Source organism: Daphnia carinata, chromosome 8, assembly GCF_022539665.2.
Source record: "Daphnia carinata strain CSIRO-1 chromosome 8, CSIRO_AGI_Dcar_HiC_V3, whole genome shotgun sequence".
Taxonomy (NCBI): Eukaryota; Metazoa; Arthropoda; class Branchiopoda; order Diplostraca; family Daphniidae; genus Daphnia; species Daphnia carinata.
The window spans coordinates 5,748,357-5,771,635 of NC_081338.1; the positions used below are offsets into that span (position 1 = coordinate 5,748,357).

The window sequence follows — 23,279 nt, forward strand, 5'->3', positions numbered from 1 at the left end:
CTTTCGTATTAATTTCAAGGATTTGGCCAGTTGTTCAAGAAGATTGCAATGTTTCGCGATAATGCTAGTAAAAATCTCTTAGATTCTTCCATGGGTGATTTGTTCAGTGCTTCCCAAACAACGAAGGTATCTCTCCCATGGAGTTAACTGCACTAACAATAAAAACCTCCGGCGTTATTTATTGATTAAAAATCTAAAATAGGAAAATGAATTATTTGTATTGAAGAAGTTGTTGAACAAATATTAGAATGGTTACCGATTATGTCAGCTTAAACTGAACAGATCAAGTTGACGAAACGTGTTTTTTGGCTCTGTTGATAAACAGTCTAATTTTTGAACTCAGCGTTTTGTGGAGATGCTTAGAAAATCCAGGAGACGAAGGCTTATGCGTGAAGGTAACTGTCTCTGTTTCTGTATACGGAATATTTTCGTCTTTACTGGTTTTGACGGGACAGTCAATTGCAAAGAGATACAGTTTCGTTTCGCCTTCAAGTTCTAAACTTTCGAGATGTGCAACATAACGAGCATCGTCCCACTTGAAGAGCAGGGTAATCTCGGAATACAAGTCCTCGTCGTAAAAAACAACGTTGCTTGGATAAAGGCCAAGTAAGGCAGAGACAATTTCACGGCCTCTTTTATGCTTCTGTCTAACCTTATTCAGAACTCGATCTAATGTGGCATTGAACTCGTGCAGGACGTTAACATCAACAGTTTGACTGGCTGAGAAGGTAAGTTGCAACTGGTCCACATAGGAACCAAGAATATGTCCAAGACAGGGAGAGATAATTAATGAATGGGTTAGAATTTTACCATCCATACCCAGGGAATACAGCAGGCCAGCATAAATAAGGCTGCTACCAAGTTCTTTTGTTATTGGCAACCCTTCGCTGCTGGTATTCAACTTTATTAAAAAGTGAAATTTTCTTTCTTTAGGGAGGTAGCATGCTTCAATATTTTCCTCTTTTACACCAGAATTCACCAATGATTGATAGATTTGAGCTGATTTTGAAAAAGTCATTATTTGAGAGACCTAGAAAGCAAAAATTTATATAGCTTTTGCAACAACACGCTATAGAACGAACGAGCTGTTTGCATCTTACTTGATATCTTTTGTAGATCTTGTTTAACTGAGGTAACAGTTCAACTAAGCAATCAGACTGCTGTGAATCCCAAAACTGTACCATTTGGCAGTAGATTCCAGGATCACAGTTTATGTCTTCCATACAAAGAAAATCAGGTGGTTGGGCTGGGTTTTCTGGATCGAAAATTATTTCCCAGTCAACACATTTTCCAGAAAATGGAAGACGAAACGTGAAATAATGTCCAGAATGAGGGTGAACAAAGTCAGCTTCAGAAGCAACCTTAATCAATTCTACGGGCCCACCCTTAAACTCTTGGATAACAAACAGGAAAAAAAAGTTTTACAATTCAATACTGTGGCAATGCATACAAAATGATTCTATTCACCAGAAGCCAGTGCTTTTTCCACTAAAGCAAAAAAGGCTGGATGTATACTGTTTTCCTCCTCATTCATTTTTTATGATAGATCACGTTGTTATGTTCAGATTATTTGAACAAATCGATTTTGATCTCTCAGATTATTTAAACAAATTCCTGATTTTTTTTCAGCTGGATGGTGTTCGAGTACGTGCTTGTTCTATTCTGTAATTCGGCCAAATGCGATTACAATTTGCTTTGTTCGCCACTCCCGCGCAATTAAAATTCTCTTCTGTTCGCCAAGCCTGCGCAGGTAATATTCGCGACCAACCGCGTGGTTGGAACAATTCGATTTAAGCAACTGCTGTTTGTTGTCACGAAGGCTGCGCCATCTATTGAGAGATATTTTGTTTATTGGTTTTTATTCTTGCCACAAGCCCTGATTCGTTGAATTAATTATTTGTCTTAATAAATACAAAAATTAATGGTTCTTTAACAGCGACGAGATAAATTATCAAATTATTTTAATAATAAAACGGCAAGGTAGAGAAATATAGAAAATCAAAACAAATTTACCCATCGGGAAAAATGCTGAAAGTCAAAGTTTTTCGTGGTACCTAATTTGCTATTCAAAAAATCGTAAAAAAAATGTCTATCGTCTGGAATTGAAAAGCTGCTCTGTGTGCTACGTGTAAACCGCCACCGCCATATTTACAAAAAAAAAGAAAATAGCATAAGAACAAAGGTTCGAACCCCCTGATACCAGCATGGCAGCCGCAAACTATACTACAGCGCCATATATCACCCACTAACTATACATATAAGCTACCTATTTGAATGGGTGGTTTATGCACAGTGGTTACCACCCACGCTTTCTTTTCTGTCGGTCCCGGGTTCAAATCCCGCCACCTCCAATTTCCAAGCCTCCATTCCCCTCCCTCCATGCTCTCTTCCCGCCCCCTTCTCCTCCCACCCCACCCACCACATTCAAGATTCTTCACAACGGATTCGCAAGATTCTTCATCTCGTCAGATTACGCAAGATTCTACATCCTCATCGCTTCGAACATCATTTACACGAAATGCACGCAACGCTGGATATGCCTTCAAGAAAAAAGAAGAGCCATGCCTACTATAAAGGGGCTAAAAATGGAACTTGATGATCGACCCACAAACTTAGGTAGAGAAGAGGTAATCGGAGCTCGTAGGTTGTTCGTAAGTCTCCCCATGGCCAATAGGTTCATGGATGCAGGCAGCTAATCATCGGGCAATATGACCCTCCTCGATACCAACTAAGTTTTTCTTTTCCTTGTGTCAGTAGTACGGCTAGCAGGTTAGTAGATAGGCAGGCTAATAATACCATTAAAAAACTCATTTTACGTGTGGCGCCATTACCTTCCAGTAGTAAGCTGGGTCCCTCTAGCAGCAGGGCCTTAAAAACACTATGTCTATCGAGCCTCAGATCCGCGGGAAAAAAAATTATGTTTATTTTTACATTTATGTAATGTTAAAAAATACTGTTCTACAACATTAAACGATAAGTTTCTATCAGCAAGCATAGCGAAACAGTTTCGTTTTTAACGTAACGAAAGAAATCATACAACCTTTCAATAGCCATTGTTAAAAATTAGTATATTTGGCTGTGTATCAATGCAAATAGGCTCAAGTTTTGAATCGATTGCAGACACTGGCATCCATCCTGTCAGAATGGGGACTATAAAGTTAGGCAATTTAATCTGTGTAATCGTTCCCTGGCTTTAAGTTGGATTAACTTAATTTCAAGTACTTTAGATGCATCTATTTTTTGCTTGAGATCTTCAATGTGGTCCTTCTTTTTCATTTGCAAGATTGATTCCTGACTTAACAGTTCTTCCAACTTTGATATTCTATTTTCTTTAAATTCCGAAATGCGACGCTCAATACTTTTTAGTTTCTCTTCTAGGGTGCAAATCTCATCATTCGTGGACTGTCTCAATTGTCTGATTTCCTCCTCTCGTTCAGCCAGGATTTTTTCCATTTCCCTTAAATGTTCTACATTTTTATCATCATTCACCAAATTCCTTTGTAGGTCATAAACAGATTCTTGTTCTTCTGTCCACGCCATTTCTTTTGTCAATTGTTCTTGTTTTCTATGAACAAGCTGGCTGTGGATCTCCTCCTTTAGATCAAACAAACGCATCAATGCCTCTTCATGTTCCAATTCTTGCTTTTCTTGGAAAAGCTGCTGTAAGTAAAGGTCAATTGTTTCCAGTGTTCTGTAGCCATTGCTGATGTCACTCTCCAGCTGTTCAAGTGTGGTGGCAGACTCCCCTTCGTTGCTTGAAATTTCAATAGGCTGGGTTGTGGCAGATGTAAATGGATGCATAATAGGCTAAAAAGATTAAGACTTGTTTGTGATTTTGATAACTTAAGTTCAAACAGAAATCAACTCATACCACTCCATCATTATGACTTAGATGAGTAATCATGCTGTTCCTCCTACACTGTTGGATAATATCATCAGATAAATCACCTGACAAGATTGGAGACCTACTCTTCTTAGATTTGTTGGCAATTACCTTTTTCATCTGAAGCATAACTCAAAGATGAGCACTTAATGATTCAAAAGCGTAGTTAATATACCTTTGATTTGGTGCTCACTGTTTGTTTGACTTTGGGTGAATCTTCTTCAGATAGCTCATATGTCATTTGTAATTGCATTTGATTTACACTTATCCTATAGTTGTCATCTTCTGCAGGATCCTCTACAATTAAATATTTTTTTTTTTAACCATTTTTAAGAAATCATATAAAATGCTGTTACTTGATTTGGTTTTTTCGTGACAGCCTCGTTTCTCGACAGGTGGGAATGTTGGAATAGCTGTTGGTTTCAAATGTTTTTGTTTCGCTGTTGAAACATAGCAATCATCTGAGAAATGGACCCCACACACATACGTATTATCGCAGTTGTGTGTTTTCTTTCTCGTTTTCGATTGCCGAAATCCTCCATTGGCATTGATGGCATCTAACCATTTCCCTCTTAACAGTTCGTCTGACGGTAGGCTATGATAGCTTATTGCTTTGGTTTTATAATTTGAATTTGTACATCCAACCATGTCACATGTACGACCCATTTCAGCACTATCTATTTCTTAGCAATACCGCTATCTTTAATTTGGTATACTAGCACGAAAAACGATGTTCAGGAACTTGTGATGTTGTGAATCTGTCTGCTTTGTTGATACAACGGCAGTGCCATCTGTAGTTCAGTTTTCAAGAGCACCACTAAATTCAACAATGGTAAGCAATGTATCGCGACTTCGCGAGGTTGTGCTCTTGTTATTGGGTAAAATATGTAGTTTGTGCGAACATGAAAAATCAAATTACGTAGAACAATCATAAATTCTTCATTTTCCACGAACAAATGTTTGAATTAAGAAATGTAAAAAAAGGGCGGCAACTGACAGAAAAACAATAATCAGCTCCAAAAATCAACCGGAAATGGGAGGTTGCACTAGTTTTTCAAATATTAAATACTAGTCCTAACGAGGTAGAATCAACACGAGGTACATATTCTTTAAGGTTCACTCTATGGTATCATTGAGTTCAAGTAGACCGTCAACGAGTCGGTCCAATTTGTTAAGTTTTCCTTCCGCTTTTTTTTGGCTAACGATAATAGCTTCCTGATAAGAGATTTTGATTAATTTCGATTCCACCATCCTACTGGCATGGATGCGTTCTTTGAGGTTGCAAACAATATCTTTCTTCTTCGTATCCAAGTTCGTTATTTGGTTTTGTATTGAGCTTGCCATAACTTCCATGGTAGCCAACAGATTGTTGATGCTGGATTTCAATTCAGAAATTTGACGATCGATATCTTTTTCTTTTTGTTCCAGTCGTGACAGCTCGTCATTGGCTGGTTTTAAATTAAATTCCATCTGCCTTGCTTGCTGTTTGCTATCTTGCAGCTTTTTTTCGATTGACCGAAATTGCTGTGGATTTAAATCGACGTCGAGCAAATTCAGTTCCATTTGAAGTTTTTTAGCATTAATTTGTTGCTCCAAGAAAGCCATCTCCTGCGTCAGTTTTTGGTTTTCATGAAGTACTACTTGGCCATGAATCTTTTCTCTTTCTTCTATTAGACGCGCCAGTTTTATTACTTCAGGCCACTGATTTTCGGATCTGTTTGTCTCTTCGTGACGTTGTAGTGACAGCGCGGCACGGAGGGCGATAATTTTTTGCTTTTGTTCCGCCAGGAGCTTCTTTTCTTTGCGCAGTTCGGGTTCTATAGTCGTCATTAGTGTCCGGAAACGATTATCAACATCGAGGTCTAATTGCTGTTTTTCATTCAAAAGTTGGGTCTTGTCTTCCGCGGAGACATCGATCGCACAAGCGCAAGAAATCCTAGGAAATGCGGAACAAGATGCGCAAAAGTTTGAATTTTCTACAGGATTCGGTTTGTTCTTGGCTGAAGGACTGGAGGCGCTAGACTGAGTTTCCTCTATCGAACTAGGCGTGACTTGCACTCCTTCCGCATTTGGTATGGACGCTGACATTTTTTTCTCCTAGCAATAAAAAGATTCCTTAAAGAATTAGAACCACTGAAAAACGATTAATGCAAGTCTATACTTGTGTTTTGGAGGTCCTGTTTTCATGTAAAATTTCTTCTTCCAAGTTGGAATGCGAGTCAAGGCGATTCTTGGAACAAATGACGGTGGCCTGTGTTTGGTCATGTTTCTGATATTCATCGTTGGAGACTATGGCACTTTCGACGACTAATTCTTCATTTCGGGTTGCATACTTTTCAACGAGCTGTTGATAGACGGTTGTGATGACGTCAGCAGAATCACGATTCCGAATCATCTCCAAACATAAATCTGCCACAATGGAAGCATTGCGCACTATGTCCGATTTTGGTACGTTAAACTTAAAGGCGTTGGAGCAGATGGAGCGAACGTCGTACTGGACAGCTGTTAGACGCCGATAAAATCGGTTGTCTAATCGAGCTTTTATGGTCGAGAGATCCATGGGTGGATATTTAATGACGAAGACGTATAAAGGGTAACGATCAAGGTCGACTGGAGCAGCGAAATGTTTCGCAGCGGACAGGTTCATAATTTTGCTTATGCCGGCCGAGATGCGATCGCATTCACAGTCACGGTTACCTTCTGGAGGCCAATCTTCGATTTGCGGTTTGTACAAAACGCTGGCATCCTCGGTAGGTACAGTGTTCTTGGTGACGGACTTGGGCCTGCCTCTTGGTTTCTTTTTTATTTCGTGTAAATCCCACGGGCTCAATCGTTCAACTTCGCCATTTTCCCATCTTCAAAAATGAAAATAACATGCGTAGCGTTAATTTCTACTGTCCGTTTTGGTAAAAGACGATATTTAAAAAAAAATAAATAAAAATTCAACTGACCTGACGCAGTAGCAGAGAAATACTGAATTTGGACAATGGGCGCTAAATGGTTCGCGTTGCTCTATATGGCCTTCGCGCCACGAATCCTTTTTCAGGCAGTGGAATCGCTCACCGGGCTGCCAATTGCGTAGAATAGCTGAATCATAATGTTGCTTTAGAACCAAGAAATCCGGCACTCCGTCGACGTGGTGGTATTTTACGGTAAAAGATGAACCATTTAATATTTCTGACTTTGTTTCTTGTCCCGATCCACTTCCAAGCAGCTGGAGCTAATAACGCAAGAACCAAATACAATTAAGGGCTATAAACGTTGCATTTAGTTGAACTAACCTTTAAGCAATAGAGTCGATTGGGTGGCTTTATGTCGAACTTGATGCCAATGATTTTAACCACCTCTTGTTCATTGGCCCAAGGAAGAGAAGAATGAAGATCCAAGAGCTTTTTCTGATTGATGGCATCGGCGTAAAGTTCGTGGCCTGTTAAACCAGATTCAGAAATGTTTAATTTTTAAAAATGTTTAAACCAGAAATAATGAAATGATTGATTTCATTCGAAGATGATGATAAGAAAATGTCACACAAACAAACCTTGTCTAAAATAAATAACCTCGTCCCCCATTTGAGGATAGTAAGGGGCTCTGCACGGAACTACCGGAGTCCTCATATCAGAAGGTCGCAATATCTCCGGAACCGTAAGGTTCAAATCACTATTCACGAGAAAAGAATGAGGAAGCCCTTTCTTAGAATGTTTCGTCGGGATAGATGCCAAAAGTGCTTCTGAAGTTTCGGCTGTCCAGTCGGAATAATCGGAAGAAAACGAGGACCCACTTGTTTCTGGATCAGATTCTTCATATTCCGGCAGTCGACCGGACAAGTTATTTTCAAAGTCATACGAATAGATTCTTATTCGTTTTGAACTACCGGCGTCATCTTCTGCAGTGGAACGAGTAGACCTACGCCCTACACAAACCACACGTCATGTCATGAGAAATAGAAAATACAACTCAACGCTCTTTTACCAGCGCTTTGTGGTGTTGTAGGTGGAGGAGATTTCGTCGGAATATTATGATATCTCGGAGATGATTGCGAAATGTAGTCGAACGTTGACACTGTTTTGAGGACAAGAATAAAGTTTCTACATAGCTACAACTTGCAATCACTCAGACTATTTTCTTTTAACATTATTTACCAGGGAATATTCTTGGAATTGCACCTTCTCTTAATTTCCATTGCATTGGGTGGCACTGGTAAAAATCTTTTTTGCCGTTGATGATAACCGTTTTCCCTTTTATAATATCTTGATCGTGGAAGTGCAGAGCACACACCCTGTGTGTTTGTTTCAACTGGCCTTTCCTCGGTATGATATTTTCCCATTTCTTCCTCTGCTGATAATCTTTAGGAACCCAGAACAGTGTATGTTTTACTGGACTGCCTTTTTGTCCATTGCTGCAGTTGGGGATACAGCACTCATTGGTCATGTTTACCTTATGGTACAAAAATATACATGTAATCTCAGTCCACAATGCAATCCAACAGTCTACATTCGACAGAATTGGGCTACACGATGTACGAGGCAAAATTTAAACTGTATTTGTTCGAAAAAGCAAATTTCCTTCATCATTGGCACACAAAGTTTAAGGATATAGCAGCTAATGCGATTACCTGGAAAGGTGGTGTCTAATTTCTAATATAGGTTATCATTAGATCTACACTTCCAGAATTTACACTAATCACAGCGCATTTTGAACAATGTACACGTGTCATTTTTGTCCTACTCTATTTACAAGAAATGAAATACACCGCGCAAACCATCTGGCGATAACGATGGGAGTACTTAATCGCCATCTAACGATAGATTTAACAACCTTGTTTTTCTGTAATTTTTTACATTTCAAATGCCAAACGCCATCTATGATCGCAAACAATTAGTCTAAAAACTAGCGCGCCAGTGGTAGCAAAATTCAGCACAAATATTAGTGTATTTAAAAAAAGAATGACTTAATGAAAAAAAAAGGACAATATTCCCGAAAGCAGCATTCAATATTGAGTATATGCTGTGAAATTCAATCAATTCCAATGAGTGTCATTTTTTGACAGTTTTTGAGGCAAAATTCCCACGGTATTTGCGCCATCGCGTACTGGCTCGCTAGTTCCTACCGGCATCTGCGCTATGCAACACAGATATTCGATATATTTCAAAAACCGTTGGTTTAGTGACCAAAATAACAATTTTCCCGGCATCAGCATTTAATGCGGAGTATATCCTGTGAAATTCAATCAATTCCAATGAGTGTCATTTTTTGAAGATTTTGGAGGCAAAATTCCCACGGTATTGGCGCCATCGCCTACTGGCGCGCTTGTACGTTCCGGCATTTGCGCTATGAAACACAAATATTCGGTATATTTCAAAAAGCGTTGATTTAGGGATCAAAATAACAATTTTTCCGGCATCAGTATTTAATATTGAGTATATACTATGAAATTCAATCAATTTCAATGAGTGTAATTTTTGAGGCAAGATTCGTTTTTTTTCAACCATAGATGGCGTTTGATGTTCAAAATTAGAAAAAAATTACAAAAAGACAAGAAAAACAAAACAAAAAAAAAAACATGCTGCTTTATCCCTAGTTACTGGCAATTTAAAAAACGTTAGACAAGAGCCAAACCTATAAGTTGGACGTAACGCAAGAACCTGGTGAGCCAGCTAAACCAGTTGAGCAGATGAGCTTTTAAGAATGGCAGCATAAATATTAAAATAGTATACGTAACGCATTACCGTTAAACACTTTAAATACCGTGAGATTATCATTTTCAGGCAGCAGTGCATCGTTGCGTTTCTTTTCTTAAAAATTCATGGCACTAAAAGAAAATAGCGTACATAAAGCTCAGTGTTTCAAACCTGAGCTGCTGCTGCTACTCACTTCCAAGTTATACAGTTGCGCTGTTGGATCGTTTCTTTTTTGTTTAGGCTTTTTTTTTTTTTTTTTTTTTTTTAACTGCGGGAAATAAGCTTGGCCATAAAAATAAAAACGAGCCCGAAAAAGACTGCGAAGAAAAGAAACGAACGTGAGGTGTGTACAAGCGGCAACTGGTAGACAAAAGAAGGCGAAACGAATAGTCGTGTAATAAATGAAAGAAAAACCTGTCATTAAACAAAAAAAGGAAGAAAAAACCAGTAAACACGGAGACTTTTCCAGAGTGATGTATTGCGCTTCGAGCGGAGGTCACGTGCGTGTAAATGACTTTGTGTGCGTCCCATCATCAGCCAGAAGCGATTGTTCCCGCTGCTCTTTTACCCTGACGGGATCTCTCCATCTCGAACATGCTCGAACGTTGCGCGCACATTTGTCATGCGTTGGTCAATCACTTTCGCCATTGACAGTGAAACATAGACGAGCTGGCTTCTCTTATTTCATTACTGGCCATTTGTGTGTGTGTGTGTGTGTGTGTGTGTGTGTGTGTGTGTGTGTGTCTGGGTCGTGGACGTAGCGGCAACAAGCAACAGGCACTTGAACCGGTGCAACTCTTCCTGAAAAACAAAACATTTCATCTATATGCGTGCACAATATACACATATAGATTCTTCTTAAAAAAAAAAAAAAATGCGTAAACGGCGGATGGATGATAAGAGCTGGCAACATGAAGGCGGCAAGGAAGAAGCCACTCATATATACAAAAGCCTATACAGTCGTCAAAGAGAGAGAGGGTCATATAATACGAGGTTTTAATGGCGAGCGGCTTCGTTTGAATAAACGCGCGCGCTTAGCACAGCACACACAACGGCTATAAATATATATACATGTATATATACTGTACGCATATATATGTGTTTGGGAGGGGGTTGGGGTTCGTCTGTGTAATAAATTTTCTTTTATCTGGCCCCGCAAATTCACACTGGCCAAAAGGACGCGCGTTGCCTCTCTTTTTTCTGTCTTTTTTTTTTTTTTTTTTTCTAGGAAATTGTTGAGAAAGACATTGGAGGAAAAATGTGTGACACACAGCTGCTAAAAAGACCTGATTTTTGTTTTTTTCTTTCCTAAATTTTTCCTTAAAGGAAGCTTTCTGAATAGGAAAATGGGTGTATAAACATTCGGCGTGCGCGACACAACAAAAGAAATAAAAAAAAGCTGTTTCTTTTCTTTTTTTTTGAAAAGGAATGATTGGAATGGAAGAAGCGACCTTGTAAAAAGGTGCGACATTTTTGGTTTTTTTCCGTATCAAAATCGTTGCATTTGGCCGTCATCGTTTCAGGCGAAATTGACGCTCACGAGGTAAATAGGTGAGCATTTATTCTTTGCGTGCGCGTTTAACGAACAAGAAATAAATGGAACGACATTTTCTTCGTCCGTTTTGAAAGGACACACGAAAGCCAAATCGAAAGAAGGGGGGCCAAAAAAAAAAAAAATGAGGAGAAAGATGGATGAGCCTCTTGTCTGTGCGGAGGAGGAAGGCGGCGGCCAAAATGGTGGCGCTCCTTCGCCCCACGGAGCCAATAATATGAAGATGTAACAAATGGCCTATACTGGGGTTCTGGTGCCCTGTTGGCTGCTGTTGTTGTATATTATCTCAGTTGCTGTCTTGTCTGCCTCTCTCTCATTCTATGATAGATATATTAGATATGATGATATAAATATATCTCGACGCCGTCCTCTTCTATAGACATACATCTAGCAGCGGATGGGCGGGGAGGGGGGGGGGGACTGTATTTATAGAGAAGGACCGAGAGAGACCGGGAGAGGGGATAAAAAAAAGAGAGGCAAGATAATAACAGAAGGCGGGCGAAGAAGCGGCTGAAGAAGCGGCGAAAAAAATAAAAAAAAAGCGGCAAGAGCCAAAAAGAATGCGTTCTTCGTCTCTGCACCAGACAGACACAAAGTCGTAAATCTGGCTCATTAAAAAACCAGCTGCCATCGATATAATGTATATTTATATAATCAGGTTCCTTCTTCTTCTTCTTTTCCCTTTTTTTTTTTGTGTGTGTGTGTGTGTGTGTGCCCCCATTCGATAGATAGATAGATAGAGAGAGAGAGAGACATTATACACTGAACAAGAGGAAGAAGGTTATATTTCTCAATAACAACAACAGCAGGAGGGGGGCTAAGGATAAAAGTCATGGTAGTTTGTGTCCTGTGTCTCTAATATATATATATATATATATATATATACACACACACCGTGTTCGATAGGCGGCAACGACACACAACATCATAACTTTCAATCCAGACAATTGATCGATGAAGACGTCCGCACACAACTGCCTCCTTTTAGTTTTAAATTCCATTTCCCAGAGTCAATTGATGTCATAGACACGACCAGAGGAATTCTATCATCGTTTTTATCGCCTCGTTTGGATTTTCGCAGACGTTTTCGTCTCTATCTTTGGCTTCGTTCAGAAACGAGCACTCGAAGTTAGCGTTATGGTAAGGTTCCAACATCAATCACGGGGGCTCTCTACATGCACGGAAGCAAATAGTTTTAGTATGGGGAATGAAAATGGCCTTCTCCCCCGGTAGACCCAACATCAAATAGATGGAGAAGAAAAGAAAAAACAGGGAAAACACCCATTTATCGAGTGTGTTGGCCTACCCCCCAAAAAGGAACAACTGGAACAGCAAAAAAAAAAAAAAAAACAACAAAAAAAACAAGATGGATGATGTCAAGTTGAATGGTTGTTTGCTTCTATTGTTGACAAGTCAACAGCAATGTGTTTTTACCAGAGGAAAGACGGAGAAGAAGAAGAAGAAAATGATGCAGCAGGTGAGGGAATGACTGTGGAAAACGGCTGGGGGTCGTCCTGTTTTACACATTCAAGTGACTAGACGTTTAGAAAAGAAAAGAAAAAAAAAAAAAAAAGAAAAGAAAAGGGGGGGGGGGCGAAGGCCACAGAGTAAAGCAAATGATGCTTGAGAAATCGATTGAGCTTGTTGGCGGTAGAGCGGAGAAAATGATCAATGACCGAGTAAAGGTCATTTCATTATAAATAGGAAAAAAAAAGAAAATGGAAAACCTTTTTCTTTTTTTTTTTCCAGTCAAGTAGATGCTGTACACGGGGCAGCAGAACCCATTCAAAATAGGAAAAAGAAAAAAAAAAAGGGAAGTTTTCAACATTTTGATTTATGATATGGTTCAGCGATAAAAACAAGAAAATAAGGAGAGAGAGAGAGAGAGAGAGAGGGGGGGAGAGAGAAGGAGCACGCAGGGTGGTGTCGGCTCAACCAAGAAAAAGATAAATGGCTTTCCTTCTATTATATATGCCACATGTACAACTACTACTACGACTACTACTACTAGACTATACGAGCAGCAGCAGCAGCAGCACTCGGCTCTACTCGTTTTTTCTTTACAAGAGAAACAAAAAATGAGCTGCGCTCTGTTATATGAAAGGAAACCGCCGCCACATAGCAACTGACACGTCTCTTTCTTTCTTTTTTTTATTCTTTGGCCCCCTCTTCTCTCTCAGTTGTTATAAATGGGCCATAATTCAGCCAAGGGCTTTAACTTGCTCACATATATATAAGCAGACACGCAGATAGAAGAGGCAGCGCGCAGAAAAGCCTCGCAAAATGATAAACCATTCTTTATGGCCATCCATTTATAGACGCCGGATAGACGGCCGGATAGACGACACGGCGTATATAGCGCCCACACAAACACAGCCAGCAATCCATCCTCATGTCTCTCTCTCTCTCTCTCTCTCTCTCTACGTACGTGAATAAAGCCTCGTTATGGTTTATCCTCTGTGCGCCTATTTCATCATTTCTAGTTGGGCCCTGCCTTTTTCCTTTTCCTTATTTCCAAGAAATAAATAAAATACGCCAGCTAATGTATCATATTTATCGCAGCCAAGGCGACGGCCGCCTCTAAACAGCGTTTCAACGTCCATTTCATATTGCTCTATTATTCGCGATGGCATCAATTACATAGCACCTTCTACCTTTACCATTGCTGATTTGCATGCCAATAAATCAAAAGCACATAGCGTCTGTTCGGCTTTTTTTGATTCGAATCGGCTTGGCGAGCGCTCGTTCGACATTGGCCATTGTCTACGCGGACGCTAAACGAACGAAATCATTAATACACGTCGAGTAAACAAGAAGCTGGCACACGTCGAAAAGCAAAAACGAAACGTACTCTAGCCACCCCCCCCAAAAAAAAAAAAAAAATTACTTTAAGTGCGTCCAATGTTTTCTTTTCCCCGACGAAACAGTTGGACTTGATTTACGCTGGCCATTTGGCTGGCAGCGGCGGGACAGCAACAGACGAATGGCTTTGAATACATTTGTGAAGGAAATTTGAAATTGAAATGAAAGCGAAACGAGAAAATGCAGCGCACGCGGGCCATCATCAACGAGGGGCAAAAAAAAAGAAAAAAAAACTAAAAGGAAATGATAACAAGTCGTCGTGACGTACATGTCGGCACCGTTGGGGACTTGAACAATCCGACTGTTATTCCCGTTTTCTTTTTTTTTTGGGGGGGGGGGTTTTCGTTATCCTTTTTGGCTGGACACGACAACAACAGCAGCAGTAAAAAAAAAAAAAAAAAAAAAAAAAAACGGAGGGAAAAGAAGATAAATGTCGTGTGATTGAAAGACATATGGCCGGCTGTCAGGTGCTGCTGCTGTATATTAAAGCGCGCGGCTTTCTGTACAAGTAGAGAGAAAGACAGGGCACGAATGCTGGACCTGCCCTCCATTATTCTCCTGTCCGGACGCTGCCCGCTCGCTTGCTCCTTTGTTTTTTTTCATTCCTTGTCCAGTCAGCAAAAGAAGGAGGGAAATCTCTCAACCAGATTTTATTTTTTTTTTGTTCTCTCTGTCTCTCTCTCTCTCTCTTCTCTTGTAAGAATAATAATAATAATAAAAAGAAAAGACACGTGACTTGACAGCGGCTACCGCGCAAACCGGTATGCCATTAAAACCAGATGGAATATAAAGAATAAAAAAAAAAAAAAAAAAAAAGGAAAAAACTTGTTGCTGGAACTCTGTTTGCGGCCATGCTCTGTCCTATTTGATTGCGACAACTGACACGCTGCTCCAAAACTTGAATTTGGAGGGGAATTTTTAAATTATTGACTGATCAGTGATTGGTGTTGTTGTTGTTGTTATTTGATCAGAGTGGCGATTTTCTTTTTGGAGCAATGAATCGTAAAAGATTCAAATGAATGTGATGAAAAAAAAAAAAAAAAGAGAGTCGGGCGCGCTGTCATTTTCAATTCGGGCGAGACGACATTGTGTTGGCAGGTGATTTATCAGGATGCCATTCCGGCTCTGCTACGCGTTCTCCATCTTTAATTTTTTCTTTTTTTTGGGGGGGGGGGAGGCATATCATTGTCTTTCATTTCTGTGTGTGACTGTGGGTGGTTGATTGCGTCTCTCCTATCTCTTTTTTTTTTTTCCCTTTTTTGTCTCTCTTCTCAAATGAAAAAAAAAAAAAAAAAGAAGGGGGAAATCGAGTCCGTCTCTTGTAAGGCGACGGGCTGGCCAAACGACGTCTACGTGAATTGAATCGTCAAATAACAAAGTAGATCATTAAAAAAAGAACCAAAAAGAAAGAAAAAGGCAATGAATTGATGTCGTGACGTACAAGGGCAATAAAAGAGAAGACACGCGGTAGGCGATCAAGTGCCTATTGAATTTCAAAACTATTTTCTTTAGAAGGAAAAAAACCAAAACAAAAAAAATCTTATTCTTTCTCTGTGCGCGCTCTATTAAGAAGGCCAAAAGCGGATCTCGAAAAGACGTCGGTTTCGAAACAGAAAATCAAAAAAAAAAAAAAAAAAAAAAAAAAGGGAAAGTACTAAACTTGTATAGTAGAAGCAAGAGAAGGAGAGAGAGAGCTGCCACACATAACGGCGAGAAACATGATGGATGACGTACACATTTCTGCTGCTGGAACACGGCCGCTTTGATGATGATGTATACACGCTCTCTTTTTATATTCTCTCTGTCTCTCTGTCTTTTTTCTATACGAAGCAGCAGGCCAATCGGTTATTGCCGTCTCGCCTGTTTTGCTCCTGCTAGAGTGATGGATTGCTTTTCATGTATACGTACGTGTGTGTGTGTTGTCGGTCGGCTTTTGGCCGTGCACGGAAAGGGGGAGTTGGGGAGAGCCAGGAGACGTAGAGAAAGAGCTATATAGCAATCAACGTTTGGAAGAGAGAGAGAGAGAGAGAGAGAGAGAGAGAGAGAGAGAGAGAGAGAGAGAGAGAGAGAGAGAGAGAGAGAGAGAGAGAGAGAGAGAGAGAGAGGCGAAATGGATGATTGAAAATCATCACCATTAGAAGCGGGGAAATGGGCGGGACACGAAACATTGGCTACGCTCCTCTCGTGGTAACACGGCAGCAGCAGCAGCAGCACCGTATCCGTGTAACCTACAATAATCATTGGTAATCATAGTACTAGCGCACTTGTGTGTGTGTGTGTGTGCGCACCAGGTATACATGTAAATAAATATATACATCTATAGACAAGCAGCTTTTGCTTCTTTTCCTTGTCCATAAATATAGAGTGTGCAAGAGCGGGAGCAGCTCAAACCACCGATATGCAACCGGCATCTCGCTATGTAATCATTTTAATCATAATCTACAAGCACAATGTCCCGGACGAACCGTCGGCCGCAATTCCAAATAGATCAGCGTATTGTTCGACCAATCATTTCACATTTTCACATGTGAGACGGTCTACTGCGTTCGCATGGACAAGTGGAGGCCGATCTGAATGATAAATGAAGGCGACGGGTCGTCTCCCAATCCATTCCAAACGCCATCGTTGCGCAACACAAAACAAAACAAGACAAGCATTTAAAAAAAAACAAACAAACAAACAAAAAAACAAGTGAATGAAATATTAAATGATTTATAATAAACAGACTGATCCCAACATCTATTTTTTCTTAAAAGGTTAGGTTGGATAATCATCAATGGGGCTAAAATAACTCACGTCCGTATTACATAAAAAGAAAGGATGCTGTCTTCTTCCCAAAACACCAACAATCCCTAAACATCATATTTGATTGCCGATTGCAACCGCTGTTCATTGGAGCAAACAAAAACAAAAGGAAAACAACTTGGAAATGAGGGCCCATTTTTTTACTGGAACAAGTGGAGTTTGAACGGCTCTGATTTAAGAGAGCGCAACGTGACAGACGATTGTTATTACAGACTAGGTAGGTGTGTAGAGGCGAGCAGCGAATAGACACGCCAGGCCCGTAATAGCGTTATGCTACATGGTTAAACAAACAGAGTAAAGGTTGACGTCTATAAGGCAGCAGCAATGATAATAATGACGCGGCTCTATGTGTGTGTGTGTGTGTGTGTGTGCGACTTTTGAAATGGGACGACAGACACGCAAAGTCTATAAATTTCTACGCCAGCGACACTAACTGCAATTGCTTTTTTTTTCTTTTCGTTTTGTTTTTCTTCTATGAAAAAAACAGGGGAAAAAAAAAAAAAAAAAAATCCATTACAATTTAATGGCGTTTATAATGAAAGGGAGATGTATGATTCAGCTGAGGTAGGCAGTTGATCACCACACGAGTCTCGGAAATTGGTTTAAATTCGAAACGCGCTTCGCACCAGTGTCGAAATGTTCATTTTCCCATTTCATTTTTCTTTCTTTCTTTCTTGTTTTCTGAAATAAAAATGGGGAAGAGACACACACATACACAAAATGAGGGGGAGGTATAAATAATGGCTGATGAAAAGAACAGGTTTTTTTTTTTTTTTCTTTCACGTACTGGGTGCTGGTGCGCTGCAACGTGTCGTTCCAGCGCACAACAACATAAAGAATGTCTTTTGCCTTTGCATGTCGATGATCTTCTCGGGCGGGCTTGTAGTACGCGGCCAAGTCTGCCGTGCGGTTTCCCTATCTATTAGACTAGCGCTGAAAAATATATGGAAAAGACGACGACAATGTAATAGCAATGGCCGACTATGTGTCGAACGAACGGTAAAGAGGCAACGTGTGATGACGCCGGTGGATAGGCGTCGCCTACAGTCAGTCACCACACCATTGACGACGCCATTCGACGTGGTCGGAAATGCCGGCGCGCTGGCAATCGCCACATGCGTCAATGTGGGACGCCCAGGATCGAATACATTGTGTTGTGACACGCAGTTGTAGGTGTGCCATTTTTTTTTTTTTCATTTGATTGCTCATTTTTATTTTGTTAAAAGACGTCCGCATCCACACATCATTTGGAAAAAGGTTCTATATATTAACCGGGAAAACAAAAAAAAAAAAAAACGATCAGCTGTGCAACAAGGTGAGAAACCCAACACAAAAAAAAAAAAAAAAAGAAGAACCAAACAAAGAAGAAGAAGATGGCCGTTGGCGATTTGGGGCTTTACCAGAAAGCCATCATCTCGTTTCTTCGACTCCATTATTGGCCCTTCTCTCCCTAATTAGCGGCAGCTTAATCATCGGGTCTGTGTGAGTTGTTTTTTTGTTGTTGTTTTGTTTCAACGCAAAAGATCCGACAACCTTAAAAAAATAAGAGGAAAAAAAAAAAAAGGCCACAGCTCTCTGCACACTAATGGCACACACACACACAACGGGGCAGAGAGAAAGAGAGAAGAATGAACGATCCATCAACTACACAGACACATAACCATAGCTGCCGTTCACCTGGTGATGTGTTTGTGGTGATCACAGGTTGTCAAAAAACAAGAAGTGATGATGCAAGCCGTCCCTCTTTTTTCTTTTTTTTTTTTTCCCGAGTTGTTGTTGTTGTTGCCCAGCAAATGATGATGGCCGCCAGCCATAAACAACCAACGCCATCTAACCCCCCTCCACCGCCCTTTTCCGGCCGTTTATTACACACACACACACACACACACGCGGACCGGATCATCAGCATGCGAGAATAAGAAAAAAGAAATAATAAAACAACATAAATATAAGTTAAAAAAGAAAAGAAAAGAAAAAAAAAAAAAAAATTCTTTTCCGTCTAGATTGGTGGGGAGGAGAATTCGAAAATGGTGATGAGTCTGTTGCTCAAGGCTTTTCGTTTCTTCTTCACATCGTATACGTATTGCTCTGTCTGTACTTTTGGCCCAACATCTCACCCCCCCCCCCCCGCCTCCTCCTCACTATCATTACTGTTATGATTATGATTATTATTGTTATGATGACTACTAGTCTTCTGACGATGATTATTATTACAAGGTACACGAAATGCCGTCCGTGACTTTTTTGCTGCCCGATTGGCGCAACAACAAAACCCAACTGGAAACCAAAAAAAGAAAAAATAAAGGCCAAATCAATAATGCATCAAACGCCATTTTTCATTGGCCATTCAAAAAAAAAAGTTGCAACGTTCAAATGGCTAAAACAGACAACAACAACAACAACAACAACAAAGAGTGAAATTCAATCAATCAAAAAAAAAAAAAAAAAAAAAAAAAAAAAAAAAAAAAAATTGGCCTACTTGTGTCGTTCGGGAGTACGAATCGATATGCCCTTTTTGTTAGACGCAGTGCGGTGGCGTTTATTTTGGATGATATTACAAACAAATAAAACAGGGGCACTTTTTATTCTTCTGTCAAAGCAGAAGGTTTTTCAACAAAAGAAAGGTGGGCGAGGCTAGGGCCAATACAACACGGAGATTCTATACACGAAAAAAAAAGACAAAAACGCACGTGTAAACTAACAAGACCATTTCTATTTATATCGCTGTCTATGTACATTCGGCCAGCCACACCACACACCCCCCACTCTCTCATTTTGATTTCGATACTTTTATTATTGCACGTGTTTCAAGTCTTGTCCTTTTTTAATAAGAAGAAAAAAGAAAAAAAATTCTAAGGCTGCCCTCCTAGTCCAGCTCCTCCTAAAGGTGCTGGACCTAAGCCGGGCACGTGTCGCGTTGACGCTTGATTGTTCGTCTGATGGCCAAAGAGAGACAAGTGAGAGTAATAGGGAGCTAGGGCCGGGTTCATGTGAAACAGGTGAGCAGCAGCAGCAGCAGCAGCAGCAGCAGCAGCCGATGGAGGAGGAGGCACTGCACCGTAAGGTCCCGCAGATCCGGCCGCAGCCATGGCCGCCATGGCTGCCGCCATGCCCGGATGGAAGAGTCCAGACGCCGATGGGTAAGCGCCAGGCTGCGGAGGTGCTACTAACGACGTGGCACTCATCGTCGTCGTCGTCGTCGTCGTCGACGGGTTGGCTTTGCCGTACGGATGGTAACGGGCGGCTGACAACGGGCTGAGCGGCGGAGTGGGATAGGCTGCGCGCATCATCGACGACGGATGAGCGAATCCAGTGGCCGACGAGGTTGAAAGCGATTCGGACGGCGGTGCAGTAGCAGCGCCAGCGCTGGATAAATTGGTGTGCGTGCGCAAATGTTGGAGGAGATCGTCGGAAGAGGCGAACCTTTTGCCGCAATAATTATCGGCCACAATCCAATTGCAAATGTAGGGCCGGTTGTTGTTGCTGCTGCTGCTGCTGCTGCTGTTGTTGTTGTTTTGATGAGGCGAAGAGGGAGGCGGTTGGCCATTGGCCGATCCGGGACTCGATGCCCCTGGAGCCGATAGCATTTGCAGGTGATGTGCGGCGATCGGCACTTTGATGTGGTCACACGGGACGGACAAAGCGCATCCGACTGTGCACACCATGTGAATTTGGCCAGCAGCAGAAGACGATGCGGCGACACCGCTAGCCGGGCATCCGGTGCAATAGGGATCTCGACACGCCGCATCTGCATTGCTATTGGTCGGTTTGGATTGAACTAGTCCAGCAGCTGAAGAAGAAGAAGAAGATGGCAATCGAGTTGGTGGAGGTGGAGGTGGTGGAGCAGCAGCAGCAGCAGCAGCAGCAGCAGCGTTGCCGTAGTGCTGTTGTTGATGCATGGCTTGTTGGAGAGCGGCGACAGAGTAGGCCGGATGAACTTGACTGGCCAAATAGCCATTCATCATGGCAGCCGTGGCGGCTGAAGTGGGAATGAAAGCATTTCCACTAGAGGCAGCAGAAGTCGATTTGGCAACGGCGGCCGCATTCAAGGCGTTGGCGTAGGCGCCGAAATCGAGCGCTGACGGATGAGGCGGACCGTAACCGGCGCTGGCACCAGCCACAGACGCATGGTGAGGCGAGTACGCAGAATGCGGATAAGGACTCAGCGACGGGTGGTGGTGGCGGTGCTGCTGCTGCTGCTGCTGGTGGTGCTGCTGCTGCTGGGGGTGCTGCTGCTTCTGGTGGTGGTGGTGGCCGCCGTAAGCCATTCCAGCAGAGGCGGCCATCAGCGATTTGTAACTGTTGGCCAGCGACATGGCGGCTGCAGCGGCCGACGAAGCAGACGCATCCGACGATCCGTGAGCCAACGCTGCGGCCATCATGAGCTGATGGTGGTGATGTGGCGACGGATGATTGCCGCCAGCCAATTGCTGTTGAGATGGGCTGACGAGCAGCAGAGGATTGACGAATGCAGCCGATGCCGTGGCCGCCGCCGGATGATCCACGGCCGATGGCTGTGAATGGACCGACGATCGATTTTTAGGTGACGTGCTTTTCGATCGGCGATCCGTCGGCGTCAGTCGATTGTTGTTGGCCGAGACGTCAGACGTCTTTTTGGCCGTGGTGGCTTTGAGCTGCGTCGTGGCTGCGTTGGTGGGCGACGAGGCTGGCCGTTGCTCTTGCTGCTGGACGCCGTTGTTGTTGTTGTTGGCTTCTGTCGTCGGCACCATCGACCCGACACTGTCCCTCTTGTCGTGCGGCGAACATTCGCTGGCCGATTTCTTGCGTGATTCCACCACCGACGCATTGCACGTCGTCGTGGTCGTCGTCGTTTTGGTTGCCGTCGTTGGCGTCGGGTCAGCGCCGATTTGGCTGCACGTCTGCGCCAGTAAAGCCAGTGGACTCTTTTTCGAATCCATCTGAAAATGCGAACGGCGTTAGCTTTTTCTCTCTCTCTCTCTGTGTGTGTGTGTGTGTGTGTGTGTGTGTGTGTGTGTGTGTGTGTGTGTGGGCCAAAGGAAGAAAAAAGGAAAAACCGGATCGTTCTGGAAGGCGATTGAACGTCATGTGACGAATCACGCGATTGCATTAGTGCGTGCGACAGCTCATTCGGACTATTCTTTTTTTTAGTATTCGTTTTTTTTTTTTTTTTTTTTTTGAAACGGTCAAATTCTAGTTCTTTATACGAAATTCAATGAAAAAAAAAAAAAAAAAAAAAAGCTGAGCTACGATGTGAGTGATCAAAGGCAAAGATGTGTACCGTATTGGTGGCCGGCGGTGGGTTGAGGTATTCCGCTCTTAAAAAAGGATTGCCGTTCGACGATAACATTTCTTTTGTTTTTCTTTTTATTTTTATTTTTTTTTCGACGTTTCAAAACCACTGGAAGCACAAGTTACCAAGGGAGAAACGATGGCAGCCTCACCAAGACGAAAAGAACAACAAGACAAGAAAAACGAGACACGTGTCCCCAAACACAACAAGTGAAACAGAGAGAAAATGTCTAAACACAATGCAAAACGACCGAAGAGAAATGTCGTACACGTCCGTCTAGGACCGAGCTCCAAAAGCAACTGAAACTCGAATCGACCAGCCATCGTCAGATGTGGGCCCATTCCTCCCCCCCCCCCCCCACCTTCTTTCTTTCTTTTTTTTTTTTTTCTCTTTTTTCCCTTTACAAAGTTGCTACTGTTTGCGTCCGTGTGGCGGCGGCGTATAGCCCCGATCGAATCATAATCATAAAAAAAAAAAAAATATATATATATATATATATATATAAAAGAGGAAGAGGGAAAAAGAATAGCCATCTTTTCACATCCATTTCTTTCTTTCTTCTTTTTTTTTTTTTTTATGGTTATTATTGAAGAGGGACGTCCCCCATGCGCGCTCTTTAGATCTATATTTCTCGACTAGCAAGATTCGATTGATGACAAGCCGCTGCTGGCCCGCCGCTGTGATTTGCCTTTATACCTACACACACTCTGTCTTTTTTTTGTTTTTTGGTTTTTTTGTTTTTTTTTCTTTGCCTGGCTGTGCATGTGTGTGTGTGTGTGTCGACGTTTCGCTGGCGGGGCCCCTGTTCTTTGCACGCCAAAACTTGCCTCTCGTTTGCTCTTGGCCTTGTGTCAGCTGATCATTACGTCCCGAGATGGATGAGCTCCATCTTTCATTTTTCTTTTCTCCCCTTTCTGGCTTATGATGGCCAACGTCCGCTTCGTTGACCACAATCATTTTTTTTTTTTTTTTTGTCTTTTTTTTCCCTCTCTCTTTTCATTCATTTTTTGATGTGAAGCATTCCGATTCACAACTTTAAAAAGGCCATTACCAATTTTTCGCCTAATAAATGTTTTCAATTGAAACGTTAAGTAAACGGTTTGCGATAAAGCGAAATGCTAGCGCATAGGAAAAAGGGCGGTGGTTGTCCAACAGCCAACAATAATGAGCGAACGATACAAGTAGACATGCTGATGGATGAAATAAACAAAACAAAAAGAAAAATGT

The 23,279-nt window shown here is 41.8% G+C and overlaps 4 protein-coding genes across 6 annotated transcripts in view; all 4 read right to left on the minus strand.

The window, feature by feature from the left end:
• Window positions 1-199: 199 nt before the first annotated feature.
• On the minus strand, window positions 200-1,685 carry LOC130700125 (BRISC and BRCA1-A complex member 2-like). Its single transcript, XM_057522139.2, has 3 exons — window positions 1,468-1,685; window positions 1,101-1,393; window positions 200-1,030 (listed from the first exon to the last, which is right to left on the minus strand). The coding sequence occupies exons 1-3, from the start codon at window positions 1,532-1,534 to the stop codon at window positions 284-286; spliced, it is 1,107 nt and encodes a 368-aa protein (XP_057378122.1). The 5' UTR covers window positions 1,535-1,685; the 3' UTR covers window positions 200-283.
• Window positions 1,686-3,077: 1,392 nt separating this feature from the next.
• On the minus strand, window positions 3,078-4,594 carry LOC130700120 (uncharacterized). The gene is made up of 4 exons (XM_057522133.2): window positions 4,240-4,594; window positions 4,059-4,180; window positions 3,872-4,003; window positions 3,078-3,807 (listed from the first exon to the last, which is right to left on the minus strand). The coding sequence occupies exons 1-4, from the start codon at window positions 4,547-4,549 to the stop codon at window positions 3,151-3,153; spliced, it is 1,221 nt and encodes a 406-aa protein (XP_057378116.1). The 5' UTR covers window positions 4,550-4,594; the 3' UTR covers window positions 3,078-3,150.
• Window positions 4,595-4,839: 245 nt separating this feature from the next.
• LOC130700108 (bromodomain and WD repeat-containing protein 3-like) lies at window positions 4,840-8,599 on the minus strand. 2 transcript variants are annotated; one of them, XM_057522115.2, is made up of 8 exons: window positions 8,496-8,599; window positions 8,023-8,317; window positions 7,853-7,942; window positions 7,422-7,793; window positions 7,165-7,310; window positions 6,835-7,103; window positions 6,045-6,738; window positions 4,840-5,980 (listed from the first exon to the last, which is right to left on the minus strand). In XM_057522115.2, the coding sequence occupies exons 2-8, from the start codon at window positions 8,309-8,311 to the stop codon at window positions 5,000-5,002; spliced, it is 2,841 nt and encodes a 946-aa protein (XP_057378098.1). In that variant the 5' UTR covers window positions 8,312-8,317; window positions 8,496-8,599; the 3' UTR covers window positions 4,840-4,999. The 2 variants fall into 2 exon arrangements, with proteins under 2 accessions (XP_057378098.1, XP_057378099.1); XM_057522116.2 differs by having other exon boundaries at window positions 8,559-8,589.
• A 10,874-nt stretch (window positions 8,600-19,473) lies between these two features.
• LOC130700110 (zinc finger protein 503-like) overlaps window positions 19,474-23,279 on the minus strand; it is a 34,818-nt gene continuing 31,012 nt past the window's right edge. Inside the window, exons 1-2 of one of the 2 annotated variants that reach the window (XM_057522118.2) lie at window positions 22,041-22,356; window positions 19,474-21,699 (exon numbers count right to left, since the gene is read on the minus strand). In XM_057522118.2, coding sequence (XP_057378101.1) covers window positions 19,633-21,699; window positions 22,041-22,109 — 2,136 coding nt within the window. In that variant the 5' untranslated portion in view covers window positions 22,110-22,356 and the 3' untranslated portion in view covers window positions 19,474-19,632. Of the gene's footprint in view, window positions 21,700-22,040; window positions 22,357-23,279 lie in introns of those variants that run through there. The other variant, XM_059496645.1, reaches the window with a different exon arrangement.